A 25,992-nucleotide genomic window follows, 5' to 3' on the forward strand; every position below is an offset into this window, starting at 1 on the left:
AGGGCTTATTGTTCCGGGGAACCACAGCTGTGGTTATGGTAGGTTGTGCTGGAGCCTGAGCTGGGAACTTTCGCTTCCTTTCACAGGCAGTAGGCTGGCAAAGGCAGCAGATCCATTCAGGGTCTTTTCTTCAAATTGTCTGCTTGCAGGAGGAAATGAAAGCACAGCCCTTCTGGCACTGTTACCTTTCTGTTCATCTCCAGACCTGGTAAGCTTTCATGCCTGTTGTGGGCTTCCAGGCAGCTGAGTGGAGCAGGAGAAGTCAGGGAGAAGTCAGGTCAGGGGGTCACCCACTACTTCTTTACCACAGTGTAGGAACTTCTGCATTAGCAGGAATGCGTTGAAAGGAACAAAATGTTATCTACTGCAGAACTTCATCCTGGAGCAGAGCCAAAGTGCTTATGCAAGAGGAACAAGCAAACCATTGAAATCCCACAGCTCCTTAGCTGGAGTAGTGTGGTGCGGCTCCTCTGGTGTTTCTGCTTTGTGCTGGAGAATGTTGAGCCAAAAGATCTCCAGAGGTCCCTTCCAACCTCAACCATTCTCTAATTCTATGCTCTCTGCTATCAGCAGCAGCAGAAGGATCTGAATGCCCTTGTAGCTTCAGGAGAGCAGCTGTCCTGCTGGTTGACTTGGGACCACTTGAGACCACAGCCTGAACAGGTTCCAGCCTCCATGAGCCCAAGACGAGTGAAAAAGCAATGCTGGTGCATGCTGTCCATGGCAGCCGGTCACCCATTAGGTGCCACACAGAGGCAGGAAGCATTTGCTTGGTGAAAAGCACCCAGGATGAAAAATCCCAAAACCTGCAGAAAAGGGCCAGAACCACTGCTAGAACCTGAGCTGGAAAGCTGAGGCCAGACACACATCATGGCAAGGCCATGTCATCTGCAGGCAAGGGGAATTGCCCATTTCTTGGTGTGCTCAGGTCAAAGGTGGAGCCAATAGCCAGGGGTAATGGGGTATCAGTTAGACTGGGGGGCGCTGGAGGTTCTCTGATGCAGGCACCCAGGTTGGGCAACCAAATATTTTTCCCTGTATCAAACCCTGCTGGATCTTTATATCACACTGTGCAGTGTGACACAGCCAAATCCATGCTGAACTGCTGCTCTGCTGATTCCGGGGACAGAGGAACTGGGAAGCATCTGGGCACTGGGACACACCAGAGCCCAGCACCATCCCTTTGTCACAAGCATTGTCCAGGAGCCCAGCTGTGAAGTGAGCCAGCAGGGCTTCTGCTTGCACTGCTCGTGGTCTGGTAGTGGCTGTGGTGGGGCAATGGGTTTGGCCAGGCTGCCCTTGGCCACACGCCGCTCACCAGCTCCGTTGGTTTCTATTCCCCAATCACTCTCATCCTTTCATTTTCTACATTTTCCAAGGAGGGATTTCCCATCCTCAAGGAAGAAAAGGCATTAACTTTTCCCAAAGAAAGTGTCCAGGAAGCCCAGATGGCCCTCCTCTCCTAGGAATAAGCAATGTCAACTGACATCCCTGTGCAGGAAACACTGGAAGCAGCAAATGAAGCTGGCGCTGCCAGGAGCAGGGCTTTGAGCACTTCGTGGAGGAGATGCAGCAGCTGCTGCTAGTTCATTAACATCCTTCCCCAGACCCTGTCCTCTTGCATGGAGCTGACATGACACATTCCTCTCCTAGTGTTGTTGCACTGGCATGATTTGCCTGCATTAAATGTTTGCTGTCCACAGTTAGCTCCTTATTTAGCTATGACATGTCATGTTTAACTGCGCAGAAATACTGCAGCAGTGCCAGGGCCAGCAGAAAACTCACAGAAGAAATCTTCTGCATGAGGTGAGTGTGGTGACCATAGGATGCTCCAGGGCTGAATTCAAGCAAACACACACAAGCCTAGAAACACATCTGAGCTGGCAGAAGATCTTACATAAGCACACACATCCACCTGCAGAGCCTTCATCCCTTCCTTCTTTATTTGTGTCTAGCATAATGGCTTGCACATGGAGCTGGGTGCTTTCTCTCCTGCAAGCAGTTTTGAGCACAACTTTGGCTTGCAAACCACAGCATGATTAATTCCCAGCAAAGCTTCTAGGTTTAGCTCTATGGCTGCCCATGGTTCAGGGTGTTTTGCAGGGTTGATCAGATGCGTCTCATGCATTGAGCCAGAGATTGGTCTCTAAGACTGGGACAAAACCACAAGAGTAGGAATGAAGGACAGTCCAAGGAATGGAAGAGAAGCAGAATGTCTCTGGCATGCCTGTGCTGGGGTCCCACCACCCCATCCCCGCAGCAGGCAGTCCCAGACCCAATCCCAAGCTTTTGCTCTGAGGATGGATTTTCTCAGCTTCCCCTGCCGGAGGAAGTCATGTTCACTTCTTGAATGCTATTTTAAAGACAGTGTTTGCCATCTAGTGGGAAAGTAAGGTCTGAGCATCCTTCTATGCTTTGAGACTGAAGGAGGATGGGCTTCTGGCTCTGCTGGTGCCCAGAATACATGGGGAGCTGAAGGAAATGCTTTGGAATAGGGGAGAATGCACCATATCCTAGACAAATGGTGCCTTGCAGCCTGGCATCCTCCCAGAGACTGGTACCTTCCTTGTCAGCATCTTGGGGAGCTCCCTTGGGGAGCAGGATGCAGCTGCGGGGAGGTGAGCAGGTGAGAACACTTCCTATCACTTCATGAAGGAAGCCCCTGAAATGTTTCCCTCTCTGCTGTGGACCACACAGCTCAGGAGGCAGATGGATGAGAGACATGAACTCTTGCTTAAACACCAGTCCTGTTATCTGTGCAAAACTAAAGCAGACAGAGAGCTCAGTGCTTGGTGAGGTTATCCCAAATGCTGCTTCTGGTTTGAGTTAGGAACAGTCATTTCCTGGGAACATAACGAGCAGCTAAGCTGCTGGCTTCAGCCTCCCAGAATCTCTGTGTCCCTCTGTTTGGCATTTCTAGGCTGTGAAAGACAAGGAAGCATCCTGGAGGCAGGGAGTGGAAAGAAAGGAAAGAAGTAAACTGTTCCTGCAGGGAGAAGCCCATGATGGGACAGCGAGAGTTCTCAGACTGCTCAGTCTCCACATATGGGCGCCAGTAAATCTGGACTTTGGTTTATGCCTTGTTCTCTTTCAGGACATGGAGTTTTCAGATACTAAGAGGGGTAGATAAAGAGAGTATGGATGACTCAGTGGACTCCTATGAACTGGGGACTTAGACTCTCTCTCAAGACCCCAGGCAGAGGTGCACTGCTAGCAGACGTGTTGAAATCTACAGTGAATGTTCATCACTGTGTTTTTAAAACATTTGTGTCTGGATTCACTGTGCCCCGGGGGCCGGATGCCTTCCCTGCTTACACTGTAGGCACATCATGAAATAAGGGGGATTGAGATGTCACTTCTCTGCCTGGCACTGGGGCTGTATTTCTGGGACCTGCCTCACCACTGTTTCAGGCTGTGTCTCCTTGTGCAAGATGTGATGCCACTTCCATGGGGACTGGGTGTGTAGGGCACCAGTGCAACTTGTCCCCAAACAGTGTCCTTGCTCTGACTGTGGATCTTACGTACGTGGCCTCCCATGCATTTTTACAAACCAGTCCTTGCACAGTGAACATCTTTGATGCTAAGGATGGCATTTGGGTGTCCGTCCATCCATCCATCCATCCATCCATCCATCCATCCATCCATCCATCCATCCATCCCTTCCTCCCTCTGTCCAGCAGTCCTTCCATCACATTATACATCAATATGACTCCTTCCCTCAATATATGCATTCTTCCCTTCCTTCTTAATCAACCTGTCTATTCCTTCCTTTCTCCCATGCCCCAGAATATGCATATGCCTCTGTGTTTTCTAGGATCTTCCTGGGGCTGCTTCTGCCTCTTAAAGGAGAAGAATGCAGCAGGAGAGCAAAGTGAGAGCTGCTTTGCAGACAACAGCCTCCCCTCGCTCAAAGAACATCCTGGTCCTGGCAGAGATGGTGGAGAGCAGTTAGGGCTTGAGGGCCAGCCCAGACATTTGGCAGGATCTGTGCCACCCGAGACAGCCAGGCACTGCACGCAGCCACCCACCCCGTGACCCATCGGGGCGAGGCGAGTTTGGCAGTACCTCCTGCCAGTGCTGCTGGAGCCAGAGCCACCAAGGAGCCCCAGCCCCAAAGGAAGTGCCCTGGCCCAGCGGAGGGACAGGGAGGTGCCGGCACTGGGACTGCTCTCATGGTCCTTTCCTGTTTTTCTCCTCCGCAGCTTGGAGGCAAAGTTGACTTTGGCATCCAGAGCCCTCTCCTTTATCCCAGATTGCTATTCACCCCAGCCTTGCATCTCTCTGCTCCAGAGCCACATCCAGCGCCAGCTGAATCTCTGAGCAAGCAGCCCCCAGCTCTGTGTACCTTCAGAACCCCAAGCACCGACAGCTTACTGGGCTCTCAGGCTGCCTCTGTATCACATCTACAGGCTGCTGGGGGCACGGCAAGGCTCAGATGAGCAAGATTCTGGAGGTCTCTGCTTTCTCCCAGATAGCAGCAATTTATTTTTTTTTTTTGGCGTAAGCCTGGACTCTGAAGTTTATAAGCAAGGCAGGATATGGGGTGCACAGCTGTCGACATCTAAAGTAGTGCCAGGTGCATGCAACACGCTGAGCTGTTTTCAGACACTGAAGTCACATTTATGGGATTGGTGTTGCTTGTGTTCAACAGCAACCTATGGACAACTGAAGCCCAGTGCTGCTAAAATGGGATCTGGTGGTGCTGAGAGGTTTTCTAAGCAGGAGGGGCTGTGCATAGCATGCTGAGAACCAAGGGGGATGAGGGTGACTGTGGCAAATCAGGCATGGCTGGGTTGGGTGTTGCAGGCTCTCATCCCAGTATGGAAGCATTCCCATAGCATGCCAGAGACCCTGGAATCTGCAAAGCCAAGCCCCAGGACATGCAGAAAGGGCAGAGCTGAGCTGGTTATCACACAGCAGGAGATAGGCACAGGACTGGTGGTGCCACTGCAAAGGGTACAACCCTGACTCCTCTCTGGCACTGTCTAGCTTTCACTCCCAGCACAACTCTGGGGTAGGCTCATACCAGAGCCATCTCCTAGCCTTGCCTTATGGTACATGGGGACCACAGTGAGATAAATCCTGTATAATGCAGAGCCCCAGAGCCTCCTCATGCTCCCCACACTCCTGCTGCCTGCATTTCCACTCAGCCTCATATGGATCTGGTTGGGCATGACGCCACTGGCGTCGAGTACTGGGGCTAGGAGGTGCCAACACATGGAAGCGATTATGGGGGCTGTGTCAAGGTGAGGTAAGGGGGGGCAGGCAGCACACACCAAGCGGGGGGCTCTGTAGAGGGTTCTGTCCTCTGCTGGCATTCAGCAAAAGCTGAACAGAGTGAGGGTCACCAAGCTGGCACTGCTTCTCCTGCCCAGCATCTGGTGCAAAGGGGTCTTTCTGGGCAGTGAAAACACTACCCTCTTTATTGAGATTACAGAAGGAGGGTTCCCTTCTGTCTGCTGACAGCTGGTGAGGGGCGCAGCGGTCACTGATGCCCAGCACCCCTGGGAGGAGCCTGTGCCCATGATCCCCATGGAGGCGGCATGACGAGGTGATGAGGGGCTGGCTCGGTGCCCCATCCCCATGAGTCCAGCCGCTCCTGACAGGCACAGGAAGCCCAGAGATCCTGGGAGCGCAGCTTCTGTCCATAGGGTCCATCCCGCACCCTGGAGGTGCTGGGGGCAATGCCCGAGGCTGCGTGACATGGAGCCCTTGGGGCCAACAGTGGTGCTATGTCCCGTACATGGTGAGCGGATGCACAGAGCAGGGTCAGCTGTGGCTCATGGCAGGATCTGGGTTCCTTTGGAGAAAGAAGGCAGAGCATCAGAGGTTCTGCCCTGAGCCTTTTCCTGACCTGTTGGCCTCATGCCCCTCTACTCCAACACTCACTTGGCAGAGCCTTCAAGTGGGTGGCAGCAACCAGGAAGTTGTGGGGTTTGGTCTCATCCTTGCTGTGCTTCCTCACACGGAGCCTGTAGACAGAACAACGGTGGTTGAGAACCCTGAGCAACCCACCTTGGGCACCGGCACTGCTGGAGTGCCTCCACGGTGCACCCCTATCCAGCTGTGCCCAGTTGTGTTGTGGCTACAGCACAGAGCACCATGGGACACCAATGCTGAGCAGTCAGGACTAAATCCAACCTACCAGATGAGTATGGCGATGACGAGAACGGCAGCCAGGACAAAGAAGGCAAAGATCCCAAGGGAGACCAGGATGGTTGTATTCTCCAGGGGGTCACTACGGTCTGGGACAGAAAACTGTGACAGCCTCTGGCACTCAGAAAGGACCCTGCAGCCAGGCTTTGGGGCCTGCTCCCACCCCACAGCCCCCAGCTCTACTCACTGATGGGCTCAGGGTTGGGTGCCTGTGAAGGCTCCTCAGCCAGGCTTCCCAGGCTGACATCTGTAGTGGTTTCTTCACTCACCATGGTGGCTGGGTCTGTTAAAGCAAAAGGGCTGGGAATTAGTCCACTCCAAATCATGAGCAGCATGGCAGGGAGGAGTAAGGAAGATGCCCTGGGCCACAGGGTCCTGGTAGACCAAGGGTGCCCTGAAGGCCATGGCAGGGGCAATTCCCAAATCACACCCTGCCATGATTTTCAATTGTCTGGGAGCTGCTTTTCTGCTTCCTATTGTGGAACCAGTTTCTGGGCAACCTGAAGGGGCCCCAGGAGCTAGGGCTTGCCCCAGTGACACCCAAAGGATGGAAAGGGGCTACAGAGGTGCCGAGTGCTGGAGAGGCTATGGGAGGGATGCTGCCAGTCAGTAAGACCCCAGTCCCAGACCTCTGACTGGCGTGGCCCGTGCCTCTGCGCTCCATTCGCTCCAATTCCCCGCATCCAGGAAATCCTTCGCGCTCACTTGCACCACATGCTCCAGCCCCGCAAAAGCATCTGTGATCACCTCAGACAGGTTCACCGTCTCCACCTGTGCAGCAGAAGACACTGGGCATATGGACACCCCTACAGGAGGCCACCACCTCACTGTGAAACCCCTCCTGGCCTCTGCTTACCACAGACCAGGAGCGGTGGATGACGGGGCGGTACTGGAGGCGAAACCGCAGCTGGAAGTGGGGCTCCTTGGGCCAGGATGCGGGGTACTTCCAGCTGACATGAAGCCTCCTAGGGGCGAGGGGGACAGGTTCCACCACCAAGCCCTCCGGAGGGTCCGGCTTAACTGCATGGGAGGGGACAAGGATGCTCCATCACACGGTGTCACCCTTCTGCTATGCCATGTGGATAGCTGGGTGGGCAGGCAGGGGGACAGGCACTCACTGATGGCCTGCATGGTGACATCTAGAAGGCGGAAGCTGGAACCCAGTGGGTTCACCTCTGTGATGTTCAACCGGTAGGAACTCCAGAACTCTGACCGGTGAACGGTGCAGGTGCCCGTGCGTGCTGGGTCCTGCAGGCATGGCCCCACGTGCCCGCTCTTGTTCCTGCAGGACAAAGAGGTGGGATGGTGATATGTTCCCCCAACATGCCAGGAACTCCATGGAGGAGGCAGACTCTTTTACAGCTTCAGCAGGGTCTGGGCAGCTCCCATTAGCCCCCATATGACCCCCAAAACCCCCACAAGCCTCATGTTTCCTCACGGACCCCTCAGCCCTTGCCTCCAGGACCAGGAGGACATAGGCAGAGCATTTGGAATGGAGAGTCAGGTGGGAATGCGCCCTACCTTCGCTTCTCTTCTCCTGTCAGTGACTTCTTCCTGCAGTGGAGACAGGAGAAGCAAATGGTGAGGGCAGGAGGATGGGGGACAGCATGAAGCCAACCCAAACATGACTCAGAGAAGGGACAGAGGTCTCTGCAACAGATGCTCTGCCGCACCCCACTCCCAGCTTGCAGCTCACTGGGCACCGTGGCACAGGGACAAGCAGTAACATTATGCCCAGTCCCACGAGCAGGGAACTGGGGGTCTCAGGATAACTTCACCAAGCAGCAGCGGCAAGCACACACAGACTAACAAAAGCAGCCCTGCAGGGATGCAGTGTTATTTTCCATTCCCCAGCAGCTGGCTCTGCTCTCACTGTATGCATCAACATTGAGCCCCACCACTCTCACTGCCAGCTCCACACAGCTCCAGCTCCAAGCACCCTCTCCATGCTGTGCCTACACACCCAGAGGTGAGCCCTGCATCCCCACTGTGCCTGCATGTTGTGGAGCAGAGCCCTGCTGCAGGCTTTTATAGAATCTGGCTGACTTCAAAGCAGTCCCATAATTTGGCCTGCCGTGATAATTAGAAGCAGCGTTGTTTCCCTAACTCCTTTCATCTTGAAGCATACTGAAGCACTTGGCAGCTTGCAGACAACCTGCTTCTCTTCTCCACCCCCTCCAGCACTGCAAAAGAGGGAGCCTGCCTGTGCTGGCCCCCAGTGCTGCTCAGGGGCCCCTTTCTGAACAACTACATGCTCAGTGCTGTGCTCCTGGAAACAGCTGGCTCCTTGGCTGCTGTGTTGTGAGACTGGATATGAATCCAGGGTGAAGGTCAGAGTGCAGGCAGGATGTGAGGGTTAAGCCTGGGAAGGCTCAACCCAAAGCCCTCACCTATAGGTAGTGATGTATCTGGTTGGGAGGAAGGTCTCCAGACTGGAGGTCCAAGAGCAGGAGAAGTTCTCGTAATCAGATGCTCTGCAGGACACAAAGGGGACCCCCGGCAGATCTGGAGCCCGGGGGGAGGAGACTGTCAGTGCGGGGTCCCCACAAAGGGTCTCCCACCCTGCAACAGAGTCAGCACATAGGAACCCATGTGTCATCCCCCTGTGACACCCCCATGTCACCCAACCAACGGACATGCTACTTACGGCCCAGCTGCAGGGAAACGGTATGCAGGAGGCTGCCATCCTCGTCGTGGCAGCTGTAAGTCCCAGCAGCAGCCAGGCTGGCACGTGGCAGCACCAGGGCTTCCTGATGGATGGCTGAGCCCTCTGGCAGTGCCACAGCCCCATCTCGTCTCCATTGGACCATTGAGCTTTAGGGGAGAGAGATAGGGTGTTAGGGGATTGGGACACCCTGTGAGCTGCAGCACGCAGAGCCAAAGGATGGGCAAAATTAGGGACGGAGACGTTGGCTTTGCTCCTGCTTTTTTAGAGCTCATCCATTAAACCATCCCACAGTGTGCACATAAGACACCTACCCAGTGCGGGCACCGATGCACGACAGGGTCACGTCCGTCCCCAGCTGGCTGTACTGCACACCTGCAGGGGCACACAGAGGGGGTCACCCTGGGTCCTGCTGCACTGGGGAGCTGGAGGGATTGTCCTGGCTGGGGCTGGGCGGTGGGTGGTGGAAGAGGAAACCCAACTCTTTACAGATGAATTTGGGGAAGGAAAGACATCTGCAGGGCAGGCACTCACACTGCTTGGTCCGTGCCCATTTTGAGGATATCCCAATGTCCCCATGCCACAGGAACTCCGTTTTGCTTACCTTCCTCTCCCCAGCCCTCGGGGATCGTGAGGGAGGCTGATGCCAAAGCTGCTGCGAGGAATACCATCACCCTGCCCAGGCCTCGGATGTGACTGTGCATCTGGGGGAAGCAGAGAGTGTCAGCAACTGCATCCCTGTACCCTGTCCCATTGCTTTGCCCTGTCCTGCTGCGGACTGTGCCACTCTCACATTTGTACCCAGCATAAGCAATCGCCATGCTTGGAATGAGAATGTGATAGGCAAACATCCATCAAGAGATCAGGGCTGCATGAAGTGGATGGATCAAGGGTTCTTTGCTGCTGCAGCCCTGTGCTGAGAGCCTTGGCTGTCTCCCAGATCTGTGAGTGAACCAGGGTGGTCCGTAGAACTGTGATGGTGCAGCTGAAGAGGGAAAGGACTAAGGAGGGATCAAAGGGGATTGCACCACAGTGCAGTCAGTATCACTCTGGCTTTTGCAGTCAGCATTACCCCAACGTGTCTATTCCTGCCTACAGTGTCCTACGAATCCCAGCCAGCATCACCCCATCCAGCACTCCATCCCTTCCAGACAGCACTGTCCTGTCTATTACAGTCCTGGCCTGAACAGGCATAGAAACAGATGAATTATTTTTTCCCTGGAATGCCTCCTGCTGCCTGTCCGATAACAAGGGGCAGTCACTATCGGGCAGGGTTGTTCACTCTCTCCAATACTGCTACAGGGGCTGCAGCAAACTCTCTGCCAACCCCAGGCACAGGGGCAGGTGCAAGCTGCAGCCCCATGAGTGTGAATCTGTGTCCTGCTGAGTCACCCAGGCTGACAGCTTGGAGGGGAATATCCCAGCCCTGGAAAGGTGCCACAGAGCAGCTGACTGTGTCCATTCTGCAAACAGGAGGCCAGTTTCCAGTACAGCAATCTGGAGATGCTGCTGCTCACCTTGAGCCCAGAAAACTGCACTCATCTTTGCACATCAAACCACATAACACTGGAGTTATGAGAAATGAAATAAATGAGCTAATGTGCTAATATCCAGTGAGGTGGGGAGCTGGCCTCTAGGTTCGTCTTATGAAAAGGAAAGGCGTGTATTGCTCTTGCATTGAACCATAGTTCTCCTGCCTCACACCAAGGTAATCCTACATCACAACATGGTGCTCCTGAATCACCCTGTGGTGGTCCTCCATCACATTCACCACATCACATTCGCCATGATGTCTCTCCATCATACCATGGTGACCCTGCATCATACTCTTGATGTCCCTGTGGCACATCATGATGCTCCGGACACCTGAAGAAGCTGCTGTTTCCCATCCTCCACCCACCAGGCAGCCTCCAACGCAAGCCCACACATAAATAACTTCATGAGACTGTCATAAGCTTTTCCTACTAAACCACATGGAGAAACGTTCCCAAGAAACATCAGTTAAAAGCACTCTGCCAAAACTATGCTGGTAACTGATACTGACTGGGAATACTAGGCCTAGAAGTAAAATATTTCAGTGATGGAAAAAAGACTTTAAATACACTTTAAAAGCAGCAACCCAAAATAACTCCAAGCACCACATGGGCCAGAATTAACGGATGGTGCTGGAGGGATCAGGGAGAAGGGAGAGTGCACTAGTGTGGACAAACACAAAATGTATTAAAGTAAAACAAGTTCTTCTCCTGATTGTCCTGTTCCTTGTGACCTTCCTGCCTACTGCCAGAGTCTGGCCACAGCTGAACATCCTAAAGAGATGAGATGCAGCGCAATCCCTGCTCTGCAACTGAATGGCCAAGGGCAAAAACCCCCACACAATGAAGCAGCATCCATAGAACTGTCCCACAGCAGGCAGCAGCCGCAGAAAAGAGGAAGACCTGCAGGCTGGTGTGAGGTGTGGAAGGTCTCCAGCTGCTCAGTGTAATCTGTCGAGAAATGACGTCCTGGTTTTCTGCTATCGAAATCCTGCACTGAAGTTAAAACGCATGCAAACGGATGCCCATACATCTGTACAGTAGGCTGCTTCCCTCAGCCAAGCTGCTATCTCATGGACCCCACACAGGCAGAGAAAGCATCCCTCTGTCTGCACCAGCAGTGACACAGCTGGGGACAGGGAGTCCCGGCGCAGTGGCCTGAAGCCAAACCAGAGGGAACAATCAGAGCATTTCTTGCTCCCTGCGGGCTGCTCCCTGTCAGTGCATGGTGACCGCTGTGGCCGGGTCAGGGGTGGTGGCTCAGCCTCACAATGCTGGATGCTGCTCCTGCTGCACAAGATGCCTTTTTTTACACTCAGGCGCCAGCTAGAAATGCAAGGTACCATCCTCCATCCCACACCACGCTGCTGTCCTACTGTCTGCTGTGAGCTCCTTCCAGTAGCATCCCTCTGAGATCTACGCACTGCGAGCCAAGACATCCTGCCCCCGAATCAGTCACACAGCTCTGATGCACATGCGGGATGTGACAATCCCCTCGGCACAGACACACTGTGCTATGACCCATGGTGGCCTGGCAGAGCTGGGCACAGATTCCTGGGGAACGCAAACTTTCCATTGCACTTGGCACTTTGAATGACAGTGGTTATTATTTTTTTTTTAACTTTGTTTCATTTGATGTTGATCTTCAAAGAGAAAGAGACACATGCAGAGCCAGGGGGGACACATGCAGAGGGTGCCACAGGAACACAGGGTGATCCCAACTGAGCACTCAAACCCCCACTGCCTGCAAGCCTCCCCCAGGGTGGTCTGGGGCAGCACTGCTGAAATGGAGGAAAATAAAACCAACAGCATTTGGCAGCTCTGCTCTGCTGGAGTCAACTACCTACAGAATGCCGATCTGCAGTGGAAAAGGTGTGACAGTGGTGCCATGGCCATGCCATAGTGCTGTGCTCTTGCGCCTGTGCTGGAGCATCCCTGCCCCTCTGCCCAGCCCTGCTCCCTGCCAGTGCCCGCTGTGGGAAACCAGTCCGGTGGCCAAGGGCGGCGGCACTTGGAAGCAGCAGGAATTTCCCTCTTCAGTTTGCCTTCCTTCAGGGTTGGGAGGGAGTGCCTTGCTAACCCCCTCTTTGTCCTGCTGCCCTGCCAAAGTTCTGAGGAGCTGCAGTGTGGACTTCACCAGTGATGGGGCTGGTGCCCTACCCAGAAAGCCGGCAGCATCCTAGTCCTGCACATCTGGCACCATCTTCTCTCCAGGTAAGTGAAAAGCTGCTCGTGGTTTGTGTACCCAACAACATAAATTGGAGGTGGCACAAACTGCAGCAAACACATCAACCCTTCTGCCTCCTGCAATGCCTCGTATGGCTGCAAGGCGCTGTATCCTGCATCTTGAACTCCACCTCTGTATCTCACCATTCGGGAAGCAACTGCCATACACTCATTTTCAGCTCTTTTTATTTGTATTCATTCTTTCACTGAAGTGTGAGAGTAAGGAGGAAAATCCTGGGGCACCTGGAGAGCACACTGCAAGCACCCACCACGCTGCAACATGCCTGCAAGCATCTGAACATTGAGTGCCAGTGCAAAGGGAGGTTCGTCCTCTGCTGTGTTAGGGGCCACCAGGGCTGTATGCAGCTACCAAGACTGCTAGCATAGCCTGCAGTACCTTCTTGCTAACATCTTTTCAAGGCCAAGGAGTGACTCCTGCTCATCTCATGCCTCACTGAGGACACTGCACACTATAGGTGCAGTGTCCTCAGTGTTGTTTCCCTTTTCACCTCTTTGCATACACATACACAGTCCTGCACTCAGCACGGCACCCACTGTGGGAGTAACCCTGAACAAAGCAGTAAAACCTGATGCAGGCTTCTCCTGGAAGAACGGTGTGGTCCAGCGACCACTGCTCAGCCCAAATGTAAGCTTAGACTCAGCACAGCCCAAATGTGCATTACGCACCCCAAACACAGCAGCCCAAACACAGGGTTAAATCCAGCACGGCCAGGAGAAAGGGTTCTGCTCCGCGCTCATCCCGAATTCCCATCCCCAGCCAACTCACTACAAAGCCCCCCAGACCCATGTATGCCCCACCACCCACAGCCTTGCCGATGCCCAAACCCAAACCCCACACCCAGGGACCACCCCTTGCACCTCGTTCCTTTGTGGGCCGGCAGCCACTAGCAAGACCCAGTGCTTGGGGGCCCAAACCTCGGCATCGCGGCAGCTTCGATGTGCGGCGGCTCTCTGCACCGACCCTGGGAAACTCCCCCCTCCAGAGCTGCGATTTCCGCCCGGCCCCTCGCCCGTACCCTCCCCTGCCCCATCCCGCGGAAGGAGAAGTCTCTGGCTCCCGGCTGTAACCTGAAGCATCAGCAGGGGCCAAACAGCAAGAGCTCTGTTAGCAGCCAGCAGCCCCAAGCCCTGCCAGCTGGCAGCATTTTATTCGGAGTGGGGGGGGCAAGAGGAGCCCCCAACACCAGGCTCCCCTCCCCCTCTCCCCCACCTCGCCCTAAGCCGCACACTGGAGAAATTCCTAAAAATAATCTTCTGGCTGCAAAGACAGCTGGCTTGCAGAGGGCAAGGGATGGAGCCATGGGGGGTGGTACCCATGGGGATAGCTGGGCCATAGGCAGGAGTGTGACCTACTGGGCTCTGGCTTGAAGGGACCTTGGCAGGATAAAGGCAGGGAGGGAATGTTTTCTCCTGTCCCAAGAGAGTTTCAGATTTGAGACATTTCTCTGCTGCAGAATGAATTTGGGTGCTGGAAGCTGTGCAACAAGCTTTCCTTTAGAATGTGGAAGAGCTCTGCTGTGCAGTCCATCCAGTGTGTTCCCCAAGCAGTGCCTGGTCCCAATTAAAAGTCCATGGAGCAAGTGCAGAGGGGCAAAAGCTGAAGCTCTAATTAAGTGCACGCATATCCCTACATTTACACATATGTGAGTTCCCCATTCCAAGCGCAGCACCTTAGTGCTGGGGCTGATCAGGCTGCTCCTGGTGAACTCCAGCCTGAAGCAGGGGCAACAGGGGCCTCGCAGTGCACAACACAGCCCCATGCCGTCCAATGGTAGGGGGCTCAGCAGTGTCTGGGAGCAACTGGGCGCAGCGCCATCTGTAAGGCACGAAGGCGCTTGGGTCAGCCAAGACACCGCAGGGCGGCAGGTCCAAAATAAACATTTCACTGTTACTGCCTGCTTTCAGGAGCTGCTAGCGTTTCATTTCAATGGCTCAAATACTCCTGCAGCTAGCAATTTGCTGTCACTCTCCTGCAAAACAAAATCCCTTCTGGGCTGGAAGGGGATTTCAGGTGTCTTTAGGGGCCATCTGGGCAGCCAAATAAAGCCACTACAAGCTCATTAACTGCACCGCTGTGGCTCCGATGTCCCTGCATGTTGGGACACCCGAAGTTACACACAGCCAATGCAGCAGAGTGGGAAGAACGCTTCCCTGCAGCTGCACTGATTAATTGTCACCTCCTACTGGCACGGGCAATCATGGCGCAGCAGTGACGCTGGAAAGTACACAAGGAGGAAGCTGCTGCCAAGGACAGGGGGCTACAGAGCAGGGCTAGAGGGTGGGGGGGCTGTGAGTTGAGAAGGTTGGAAAAACACCGGCTGGATCACTTCGTGCTGGGGGAGAGAAAAAAAAAAGAAAGTGCTCCTGAAAGATTGAGTGTGAGTGTATCCGAGCAGGGGGATAGCAGGGCAAAGTTGGGAGCGTGCTGACACATCTCCTTCCACACTGCTGGAGGGATGCCTTGGCCCCACTTGGGGACAGCTCTGTTTACAAGCTCCCATTGTCTCCTTTTCTCCTTTTTTTTTGTTTTCCACCCCCCCCGAAAAGTTATAGTTCAGAGTAAACAAAAGCAAGCAGCCTCTCTCTCCAAACATTTCAACCATCCCAAACTTTCTTTGGAGGGGGGCTGCCCGTGGAATTTTCCTTATCCAAAAGAATTTCGAAATGTTCCCATTTCAGCCTGTCTTGACTTGAGGCCAGGACAGCTCTGAAATCCTTCGTGAAATACTTGAGCTGCCCTTCTCTGCAGCCTGTCTCCATCTGCAGCCACTGCACCCCAAAATAGCCACGCATGGAAAACCTGCAATCCTGCTGGGGAAGGAAGGCAGATGTGACCCAGCCAGTGCAAATCCCTCCTGCCCAGCCTACCACCTGGAGGAATCCATCCAGCTCCCCATCCAGGGAGATGGATCCAGCTTTTCGTGTCTTAATGATGGAGCGATTTTCTGCAGCATTTTGCAACAGGTAATATCTGCTCCATGCTTGCCTGTTCGCCACAGAGGGAGCAGGAGCGGATGCCATGCTGCATCCTTCCCTGTGGATGGAGCAGGAACCCTGCTTTGTCCCCTGCACAAGGAGGGGTTGCACACCAAGAGGATGAGGGGAGCTCCTCCTGGATGGGCCATAGTGGGTGACACCCAGAGGTGGCCCACAGCACATTGGGTGGGCCCACACAGTTGGGGTGTGCCCCCCATTCCCTGTTTGTAACTGAGATTTAATCCCAAGAATTAGAGCATGGGCAAGCAGAGACCCCCAAGAGATTCCCCAGCTTGTTTGGCACAGACATGGCGTGAGACCTCGCTGTGCAGCTCAGCCACCCAGCCATGGGGACACCAGGATGGCAGTGAAACAAAGGCAGTGAGTTAAGCTGAAAAGCCCACCCAAGAGAAGCCTATCAACCAGGGAAACAGAGTGCTAAACAAACACCGGGCTGGGATTTGTCTGTCAATACAAGCCATTGTGGTGGCCTGGAACACGAATGTCCCCTCCTCATTTTCCCAAACACTCCTTGTACGGGCGTCACTGGGTAGGTGGTCCTGCAGCCCAAGAAATATCCGGGCACAATAGGGACACCCTGCATCCTCACCCCACTGCCATGACTCTCCCCTGGATGCACAGAAGACTCTAGAGAGGCTGCAACCCCTTGAATCACCCACACAGTCACCCCAGGAAGGCCAGCACCCACTCCACCATCCCCATAGGTTCAATGTCCCACACCACTGCCAACACAGAAGCAGGGAAGTACCTCGACTCCGGGTGAGGCGGGGGTCATGCTGTGGAAGGGGGGTCCCCTGCAGCTGCCTGCTGCCCCCCCAGCTCTGCACCATCTCCCGGGCAGCCTTGCCGGTGCAGTGCTGCACTGCTTTCTCCTCCTGTGCAAGGGCTCCTGCGTGGTCCCCCCTCAAAGGCAGCCCCCTCCCTATAAAGGGGCCAGGCAGCGGCTGTGTGGAGAGCAGAGCCTCTGGCACAGCAGATGGGGTCTGCAAGTCAAGCCTCCCTCAGGTGTGTTTGCCTTGGCTGGGGTTCAATCCCATCCAATTAGAGCTACAGAAAACATATATTAAAAAGGAGGGGGAAAATAATACTCCCTCCTGCTCTGAGGCCCTGGGCTTGGCTGGGGTTTTTCGGTCGGCCAAGTGCAAGCGATGCAGGCTCTGCTGGCAGCAGCCCGGGGAGGGAGGGGTGTTTGTGGATATTAAAACACAGTCATAAAGGAGAATAAAAGGGCAGCCTTGTTTCAGAACGAGTCTCTGAGGCTTTCCCCTCTCCCGGCATGCTCGGCACCTGGCCGGCTCGCGAGCGGCTCTGCGGCAGCAGCCCCGGCACACGGCCATGGCCTTCAGCATGTCCTGGGGTAGTGGTGGGGACAGCACTATGCCCTAAGCATCCATCTGGGCCACCCCTGTGCTCACCATCAGCTGCACGAGGGACTGGATGGGGTGCTGCTGGAGTAATCCCAACCCCCTGAAGTCCTGAAGCAGATGCTGAGGCATGGCACACAGCACCGTGCTGGCTGGGGCACAGTGAGGAACCTCTGGCTGAGGCAAACCTATGGCACTTGGCACAACTCTCTTCAACAATGCTTGAGGCACTCAGCAGACACAATGACTGTGGAATGACATGGCTTTTGAAGCACCCCTGCAGACCTTGGCACAGTGTTAAAACTTGAGCTCACCTTTCTCATGAAACCACCCATGCACATACCAACCCTGCCATTCCTGGTGCTGCCTGCAGGTCACCTTTTGGTATTGTGTCCCTCGAGGTGAAGGAGAAGCAGATTAAGGGTGTCTGCTCACACCACAAGGCATCGTGCCTGGCTCTGGTGTTTACTAGCAGAGGAGAAGGAGAGATAAGGATTGGGGGTGGCAAGGATTTGTTGCCCCCCACTAGTTTTTCCCTTGGTGCAGATCTGTGAGGATATCCAACGCCATGAGGGGTGGCTTTGACCTCTGGAGTGAGTTTGGGGGGGTCCTTCTACACCCACCGCATGGGGTCACCTCCCCAGATCTGCGCCCACCAGGGATGCTGTTCCCCTGCAGCACATCCTGCACCTTCTCATTGCCTCGCCCAGCTCCATAGGGCAGCAGCCAGCACCTTGAGGAGCGGCCCAGGACGCCATCCCAATCCAGTCCCCACCTGCCTACTCACACCTGGCTCCTCAGCACCACCACTGCCCTCCGCCCCCTTCCCAGGCAGCTCCTGGCCACGTGGCAGTGAGGAGGGGGACAACGGGCGGCCTCCCCCATCCCTCCCTCCCCTCCTCCTCCTTCCCTCCACCTTCCCTGGCGGCTCCCTAGAACAAAACCACAGCCTTGCTGGGCCTCCGTCCCCTCACCACGTGCGGACCCCGGCACGCCCCGGCCCCCGGCTCCTCTGAGTGACTAACGGGAGCCGCTGGGGCGCCTGGGGCCGTCCCTTGGCAGCAGGCCTTCCCTGCAGCAGTGAAATCACGTCTGGAGAAAGCACGCGTGGAGCCATCCCCAGAGCGAGGAGGATCTTACCCTGCCGGCTAGCTGGCCGCCCCCTCCCAGGCAGTGCAAAATCCCCATCCCGTGTCGGACAGAGGGATGCGCGGCCTACGAGAGGGCTGGCAGTCTGCCCCACGGGAGGGCAATGAGGCCTCAAGTGCCCATGGGGAACCTCCTATCACCTCCTAACACACTCATCGGGGCTGCGGAGCCACGGAGCCACGGACAGGCCGCCTCTGCTTGCCGGCACGTGGGTGACTAATGCAGCTCTTTAAACGCCTCTGCCGAACGGGAGCGTGGCTCCAGGTTAAGGTTTAATCCTCTTCCTCTTCTGCCCGTGCTCTCCCCTCGCTGCAATGCCATAGGGACGGTGTTCCTGCCACACAGAGCTGGTGGGGATGCAGCCGGGAGCGTGCCGAGGCCGCTGCTTGGGGCTATAAAAAGCACTGCTGTGGAATGCAGCACGCTGCTCCGGGAGGAGAGGGAAAAAATAAAAATAAAATCAGGTGCTGAATGAGTCAGGGAATCGCAGCGCGCGCCTCTGGCTCAGGTCTGTCCCTTCCTCGATGCTTTGACAGCCAGCAGCCTGGAGACTTCCCGGCGAGGCCAGGGAGTGCAGAGCGGGGTTTTGGCATGGCCCCGAGGGCGGAGGACAGCAGCAGGGCTGGTACAGTCAGGAGGATGACTGGCACCTCCTGCCCTCGCCCAGCCCAGAGGGGCCGGATCCAGGCACACAGCCTCCTGGCCACTGCCTTTGGCAGCTGGCTTTGGGCAGTGTTTGTCCAAAGGATTAACCGTGCCCTGGTTTACGGCTGGAGGCTCCGTCTCCGTAGGATGCTGCACCCATGGCAAGAGTGGGCACTCTGCTGTACCCCCAGCCCACGGCACCCCACTGGGGACCTCACCCAGAGCCAGGGGAAAGCACATTGAAGGGAGCTCCCCGCCCCGGGACATGCAGTGTTTGTACAAGCCAGAACGGGGGAAGGCCAGATTAATTTTAAACCTGAATAAACAAGGGGAGAAGGCGATGCCAGCACTCACTCTTCCCTGCAGCTCCCTGAATCCAAGGATGCATCCAAGCACAGTCTGGTGCTGGGTCCCAGGATCCTGGGGACAGTCCCAAATCCTCCTCCGTCATGGGGCCTCCCTCATTTCAAGGAGCTCCCAGCTGAATCAGTGCTGGCAACGGGATGTGCTCCCAAAATCCCTCCAGCTGCAGTGCTGGGTCTCCAACCCGGGGTATCACACGGAAGCCCCCGTTCCATGCCATGTCATCCGGCTGGGGACAGCTGTCCCTATGCCAAGCGCCCAAGCTCTGTGCACAGCATCATCTTGGGAGACAACCAGGAGTGGAAAAAAAAAAAAAAAAAAATTGTTTGTGGGTCAAGAGGAGAATGGAAAAAAAAGAAAAATACAACCAACAAAACACATTTTGAACTTTCGTGCCAAAAGGAAAATGAAAACCAAAACATTTTGTTCTAAATGATAGGCCTTGTTTAGTTTTCAGCGGTTTTACTTTTTTAAAATGGTTCGAATTAAATCGAGCTAAATTTGGCTTCCAAACATTACCTTGGGGTGGGGAATAAAATAAAATCAAAACGTCTCATTTGGAAAATGTTAGAATGAAACGCCATGGCTTTTCCAGCCTGGCAAGAGCCCAAGCCGAGTGCTGAACCCAGCCTCAATTCACAGCGTGTGCCGGCCTCCCAAAAACTGCCTTTTTTTCACTTTTTCCCCTGCAAATGAAGCAGCTGCCCAATGTTACCCGGTGGGCGGCTGCTGGTGCTCCCGGCAGGGACGTCCCCGTGCTGCACTGTGCCGATGCAGCCTGTTGCAGCCAATAGCTTTGCACCCTGGTTCGACCCGTGCTGCTCTTTAAAACTTCTGTTTAAATGTCTTTTCTATTAGGTCAGCATTCCTCCTTCGCACAGGGAAGGTGGTTACGGGCTGCAGTCCGGCACACAGGCTCCTCAGTGCTGGCTGCTGGATCTCTGTCAGCCAGCAGACTGCCCACGCTATTAAATTACTAAGAAAAATGGATCGTTTCTCCAAGCATTAGGTGCATTAACCTCTCTCGTGGTGGTGAGACTCACTACAGGCGAGCTGTTAATTGGAAATTCATAGAACTGGCCGCAAAAGTTTCCTTCATCTCCCCTCCACCCTTTCCTTGACGAGGCAAAGGATGGGGGGAGGCATTTGCTCCCTCCCTGCAACACAAGGAAAGTAGCTTGCAGGGACCTTTCCAGGCACTGGAGGAAGCAAATGTACAGCCGGCAGAGTCTGGTCCTGGAGCTGCCTGGTGCTAACGTCGACTCCACCATGTGTCAACCCACTAGTGACACATCTCAGAGGGACGCTGCCTGGAGACAATGTCCCAGCACTCTCCCAGCTGCATCTCAGAGGTGAAAATAGATCCACGGACCTTGCCTTGCTCACATCCTTCATCCTTATGCCCTTCATCTTTACATCTCAGGCACAGCATAAACATTAACAGTTATCTGAAGGTTTCCATCCCAGCCAGTGTCCTGGGTTGCTTGGGAGCCAAACCTCCGAGCACTGCATGGCATTCCTGGAGCAGTCAGAATTGCAGGGATCTCAGTGCCTGTATGCAACCTCCAGGGAGGGAGCAAGGAGGAGTTTGCAGCCAGTATCAAGAGGATGCTCCAGGAACACATCCCCTCTGGAGTTCACACCTGGCACTGCTGCGAGGGGCTGCATTCTGCTCCTTGTGCTACAAGGAGCCCCAGGACACTGCAATGCTGCACATGGAGAGTCCAATGCACCCATGTTGTTTTTGAGTGCCATGGGTGCAAGGACAACAAGCATTACTCTGGCTGGAGGACATGAAAAGAACATGAGGCATGGACAAGGGGAAAAGGATGCTTCCCCAGTGCTGTCAAGCTCCAGCTGCAAGACTGCGAAACTCAAAGCTTTGATGGGACAGAGCAGCCTCAGGGGAGCTGTGAAGCAGCCTCCTGGGAGCCTCACAAGGAGCTAAAAGTCAAAAGCAGCCCGAGGGTGGCCAAACCCTCTGGGTTTCGGTGTTGGCCCTTGCAAGAGGGCGATGGAGCAAGAGCTGGTTCAGCCCACTAGCTCCTCCTAAGACATAGGGCCTTGGGCAAAACTCATGGAAAGCGAAGGACAGACTCCTGTGTACTTCCCCAGGGGCTCAGGATCTGTCCCAGCTCTGCACGAAAGTATGGTGAGACGCCAGCTGGCCCAGGCGCCGTGCGTGACAGTGGCTTTCGCAAAGCAAAGCAGGGACATGGCAGCTGGGCCAGCCCCAGGGGACCTTCGCAGGGCCGTTTCAGCACAGCTTTCTGCTCTGCAGCTCCACTGTTGCAATTTGACATGACATGGGGTGACGCTCCAGCTGCCCCATGCAACAGCCCCCTGCCACCTTTTTGTTTTTTCCAGCTGCCTTTGCAGGAAGGCAAGGTCTGAATCACTCGTCACAGCATCACTGAATTCAAGAGGCACTGACCTCCATCAAATTGGAGTTGGTGAGGTCCCAGCTCCAGGGATTGATCTGGGCAGAATGGAGTGCGCAGTCCCAAAGGAAATGGCTGGTAAAAGTAAAAGAAGGCAAAGGAAACAGCTGAACCAGCACAACTGTGCCAACCCTCTCAGCACAGGGACATGCCCTGCATGGGGACACTGCTTCTTAAGCGCTCTGCAGGCAAATCCAAACCCCTGTGCCAAAACCAGGCACTTTGGGCTGCCCGCACAATGCTATGCAGCATCCCCAAGATGGGTTGAGATCCAGGGGCTAAGCCAGCCCTGCTGCTGTGGCGTATGGGGAGCTCTGCCTGCTCGTGGCTTCTCTGCCCCTGCCCCTTAGTATGTCTCCAGCATCATTTTGTAAACCAGGCTTGGTATCCCTTGTTTTCACTTAAAGAGCTTGGGTAAAATAGAAAATGCTCAAACGACCTTCTTTCCACTGTCAGGATTTCATTAGATGAAGGAGCCCTAAACTTTTCCACCCCTCCCTATAAGGAAATCTCTGCGGGGCCGTAACCATTTTTATTATGCTGTTTCTATTTCTGCCCTCTCCATATTGAGAGGAGAGGACCAGAGCCCGGCAGCCTCTGGGGAGTCCTGGAGTGGATTCCAAAACCCCACCAAACGCTCTCAGCATCAGCCCTTCTCCCCACATCCAACCCTCCTACCCACTGCCACAACCACCACGTTGTCCACAGCAAGGTCTGCACGAACCTCCCCAGTGGCTACAGCCCAGCGGAAACCCAAGGATTCATCATTTTTAATCTCTCTTCCCCAGGTATGTTTTCCCACTGGTTCAGTGCACGACCCTACCTGTCACCCCCTGCAAAGCTCAGCATCATGTCCACCCACACCAGCTCTCACCAGAGGTCCATCCAGCCTGGCTGCCATCTTCACATGCATCTTCAGAAAATGTGTATGAACAGATGTGGCCTCTCCCCAGCCAGACCCTCCAGCAAACCCTTCCAAAATCCCTTGTAAGCTTTTTCAGCAATGACTGATCTCTGCTGGCCCCCGTCCAGGCTTCGCTGGTCAGATGTGACCGCAGCACAGAATCCTGCTGGGACGGAGGTGAATCAGGTCTTAGAGCATAGCTCAATTCCTTGCCTTTCTCATCCCAAGCCTTCCCTACCCCAAACAATAGATACAGCAGAGATGAGGAGGTGTTTTCCCATTTTTTCCCCCATTTCTAAGACTCACAGCCTGAAGGGGAGGTGAAATTGCACCTCAGCCTCCATCCTTCCTCATTCATCCATCCATCCTCCTGCTGACACACACAGTGGGTGCTAGGATAGCCCAATGGAACCTGAAGCTCACCCCATCCCGAGGGCATGCCTCAACGACAGGATGACTCAGAGACCTGGGAACCAGCCAGACTCGAGAGACAATTCTGATTAATAAGCTGATCTCTGACACAGCAAACCTGCTTCTAATTTCCAGAGGAATTTTTCCTTTTCCATGGAAATGGTCCACTGGAATGTGACTCTTAGGGAAGACAAGTAAACCATGATTCTAAGACATCATCATACTTTTCCACCTTCATAGCCTGGCAGGAGGGCACACCAGAGAAAAGCATCACTGGGAAGCATGGAGATCTATCTGCTGGCAGGAACTGGGGCCACAGGGTCACTTTAAAGCCCTAGCAGGAGAGACTTGGTGATTCTCACACATGAGATGCTTTCTTAATCACAGGAACACTTAGCAAAACCAAAAACTCTCTAAACATCCCAGCAAGTCACCCCGGGGCTAATTCCTGATGCTGGTTTTGCATCAGCATTCCAAATGCCAAAGAAGGCCCCATTTCACTCCCCAGGGGAGAGCTCCCATCCAAGACATTCTCTGTCCTTGGCTATGGCTTTGGCATGGGTAGAGCCACCACATCCCATGACTGAACAAGAAGAGAAGAAACGAAGGCAAAAATGTACCAAATTTCCCTAGTGATGCTGTACAGGAGGAAAGCAGAGCCATGAGCTGGTTGGCACCTACCCCTCCCCCAGGAAGCATCTCACAAAGGGTATTCCTTCACAGCAAAGCCTGCAGTGAGGGGACAGCCTCATGTGCCCACGTGAAAGCACACTACACATACAGGCATACTGCCAGGCTCCGGGCACACTCTGCCCCAGCCCCACAGTGCACATCTTCAACATGACGATCACAACCTGCTGCTCTGGGCATTCAGACACCTCATCCCCAGGAATAATGTTCACCTGAATTCCAAGGTTCTGCCAATATAAGAATCAGCATTTTGCAAAGAGGGGAACCTGCCTTGCAGAGGGACCATGGCCACGGCAGGAGCCTTCTGGGCTGTCACATGGTTGAGGATGGATAGCACAAGCCAGAGATGGATGTGGAGACTGTAGGATGAAGTGAAGGTAACCCAGAGCTGATCCAGCACAAGGAGACAAGGTTTTCCTGGCTCGCTTAACCATATAAAACAACGAAGGTGCTATAAATACACCAGGGTAAACACTGGAGAGGGAGAAGAGGTCTTGAACTAAAAGCACAATGTTGGCAGAAAGCCACATGGGAATAAACTCTCCAGGAATATACTCGAGCAGGAAAACAGAGGGAGGTTTAGTCCTGTGTGAGCAGGAAGAGCCTTGGAGTTGCCTTTGAACACAACTTAGAGCAGAAAGGAAGTTTTTGAAAAGAAAGCTCCTGGCAGATGAGGATGCCACACACTGTTCCCAGCTGCGTGGGTTTCCCTACTCAGGGTCCAGAAGAGACGGCGCAGAGGGCAGGGCCGGGTGGCTTTAGGTACCTGCAGACAAGGGGACACAGGGTGGGTTCCAGGTGCCCGCCCAGCTCACAGCAGCTTCTGTTAAACCTGGCAGTTGCAAAAGGAAAGCGGTGCCGCTTCCAGGCTGAATACAGCGGGGAGGCTCGCGACGCAGTGAGTCATTCATTCATCCTTCATAAACAGGGCCTGCACCCGGCCAAGCATCCTCCTCCCCCCGCTGCTGTGACAGCCAGACTGCTTCTCCAGGACAAGGAAAAAGTGGCTTATCAGACAGGATCATGTTTTCCCTGCCCCGTGAGGCTCCCAGCAGACTGCAGCAGCTTGCAGACAAGAGGAAGGCAAATCCTGCTCCTCTCTGAGCTGGGCTGGTGGAGAACACAGTGCACAGTACCCGGGACAAGGTGGCCGCGTATCATACCAGCCCTGGCCCAAGGAGGAGCCCTGCCAGCTCACAGCTCCACGTGAGGCTGAAATGCCACAGGCTCCGTGCAGCCCCAAGCGTAACCACACCGTGACCTGCCCTCGGATAAACACAGACAGAGCGCAAACACCCCACCTCCTCCTCCAGCCAACGTCAGACGTGGCTGCAGCCTGCAGGAGCAGGTACCTGCTGGCACCCACCAGGCCAGCCCCACACTGCAGCAGCTGTGCCCTCCACACCGTTGTCTGGGGCATAGCGGCATGTCCCTGAATTGTTGGGTTTCTCCTTGTGGAGATCCGATTAAAGTAAAGCATCATCATAGAAGGGTCTGGCAGTTCTGGCAGTGAAGGCCAAGCAAAACTCAGCCCCTTTCACACCGTTAACCAGACTGCTGGCAGAACTCAAGAGGGGACCCAGGGGTTGACACGGCCAGGGAAGGTGACACAAGCAGCATCAGAGCTGGGCATCTGCAGGGGACTGAGAAGCCGTGATTGAGCCAGCCAAGGGCAAGGAGGGACAAGGCAGCCTTTCTATTGCCTGCGCATGAGAAAGCAGCTCTTTCCGCGCCTCTCGTAATTAAGAACAGATTTTCCCTCCCCAGACCCCCCAGGAGAAGAGAGGGCCCTGCCAGGGAGACCTGTGGCTCCGCAGGGGTGAGGGCACTTTGCCTGGTATTGTTCAAACCTTTCTCCAGAAAACTCTCCCCGGAGCTCAGAGAGGGAACTCCGAGCAGATAATGGGGAAGGGGTTCAAAACTTCCACCCCGGGACTTCTTCCCACCCCCCAAGCATCCCAAGGCGGGCGCTGAGCCCAGAAGGGCAGCAGCACCGGGTACCCGCAGGCAGGGAAAGCGAGGGGCTGCTCCCAGGACTGAGCGAGGAGCTACCTTTCCCCGAGCTTCGGGACGAGCAGCAAAACACCGGGCTAAGCCTCCTGCCTGCCTGCGCGGCGCCGGCACTGCCCGCAACCGGGCGCTCCTCACCGCGGCGGCGGGGAGTCACGAACGGGAGAAGCGGGGCTGCTCCTACCTTCCTCCGCGCCTCCCAGGCTATGTGTCCATGGTGCTGAGCCAGCCGGGCCGGGCCCGGCAAGGGACCGCGGAGTTGCACCGTCGGAGGGGAGCCCGCTCGGGGCTGGCTGGGGAGGCAACGCGGGCGGTGCGGGCCCGCCGCCGCTCAATTGGAGCAGGGCGCTGCCAATCTGCCGCCGCCGCTCCGGGACGCTTCCTGTTCTGCGAGCCGCGCCCGGCACCGGCACCGGCT

At 55.0% G+C, this 25,992-nt stretch overlaps 1 protein-coding gene across 2 annotated transcripts; it reads right to left on the reverse strand.

Annotated features, from left to right (window-relative positions):
• Nucleotides 1–5,392: 5,392 nt before the first annotated feature.
• Nucleotides 5,393–22,605, reverse strand: IL11RA (interleukin 11 receptor subunit alpha). 2 transcript variants are annotated; one of them, XM_052670617.1, is made up of 13 exons: nucleotides 22,434–22,605; nucleotides 9,426–9,525; nucleotides 9,136–9,196; nucleotides 8,804–8,970; nucleotides 8,547–8,718; nucleotides 7,678–7,710; nucleotides 7,275–7,438; nucleotides 7,013–7,176; nucleotides 6,786–6,927; nucleotides 6,344–6,439; nucleotides 6,146–6,245; nucleotides 5,890–5,972; nucleotides 5,393–5,800 (listed from the first exon to the last, which is right to left on the reverse strand). In XM_052670617.1, exons 1-13 carry the CDS (start codon nucleotides 22,470–22,472, stop codon nucleotides 5,781–5,783), a joined length of 1,341 nt encoding a protein of 446 aa, XP_052526577.1. In that variant the 5' UTR covers nucleotides 22,473–22,605; the 3' UTR covers nucleotides 5,393–5,780. The 2 variants fall into 2 exon arrangements, with proteins under 2 accessions (XP_052526577.1, XP_052526578.1); XM_052670618.1 differs by having other exon boundaries at nucleotides 8,547–8,661; nucleotides 22,434–22,597.
• Between the last annotated feature and the right edge of the window lie 3,387 nt (nucleotides 22,606–25,992).

Source organism: Tympanuchus pallidicinctus, unplaced genomic scaffold (assembly GCF_026119805.1).
Source record: "Tympanuchus pallidicinctus isolate F22 unplaced genomic scaffold, pur_lepc_1.0 scaffold9, whole genome shotgun sequence".
Taxonomy (NCBI): domain Eukaryota; kingdom Metazoa; phylum Chordata; class Aves; order Galliformes; family Phasianidae; genus Tympanuchus; species Tympanuchus pallidicinctus.

Bases quoted from the DNA above. Each gene is read 5' to 3' on its own strand.
- IL11RA (XM_052670617.1), bottom strand. From the start codon at position 22,472: ATGCATGTGAAGATGGCAGCCAGGCTGGATGGACCTCTG. The intron at 8,971-9,135 runs GTAGGTGTCTTA...TCTCCCCTAAAG, and splicing joins TGCATCGGTGCCCGCACTGG to CTCAATGGTCCAATGGAGAC. The intron at 7,439-7,677 runs GTAGGGCGCATT...TTTGTCCTGCAG, and splicing joins ACAGGAGAAGAGAAGCGAAG to GAACAAGAGCGGGCACGTGG.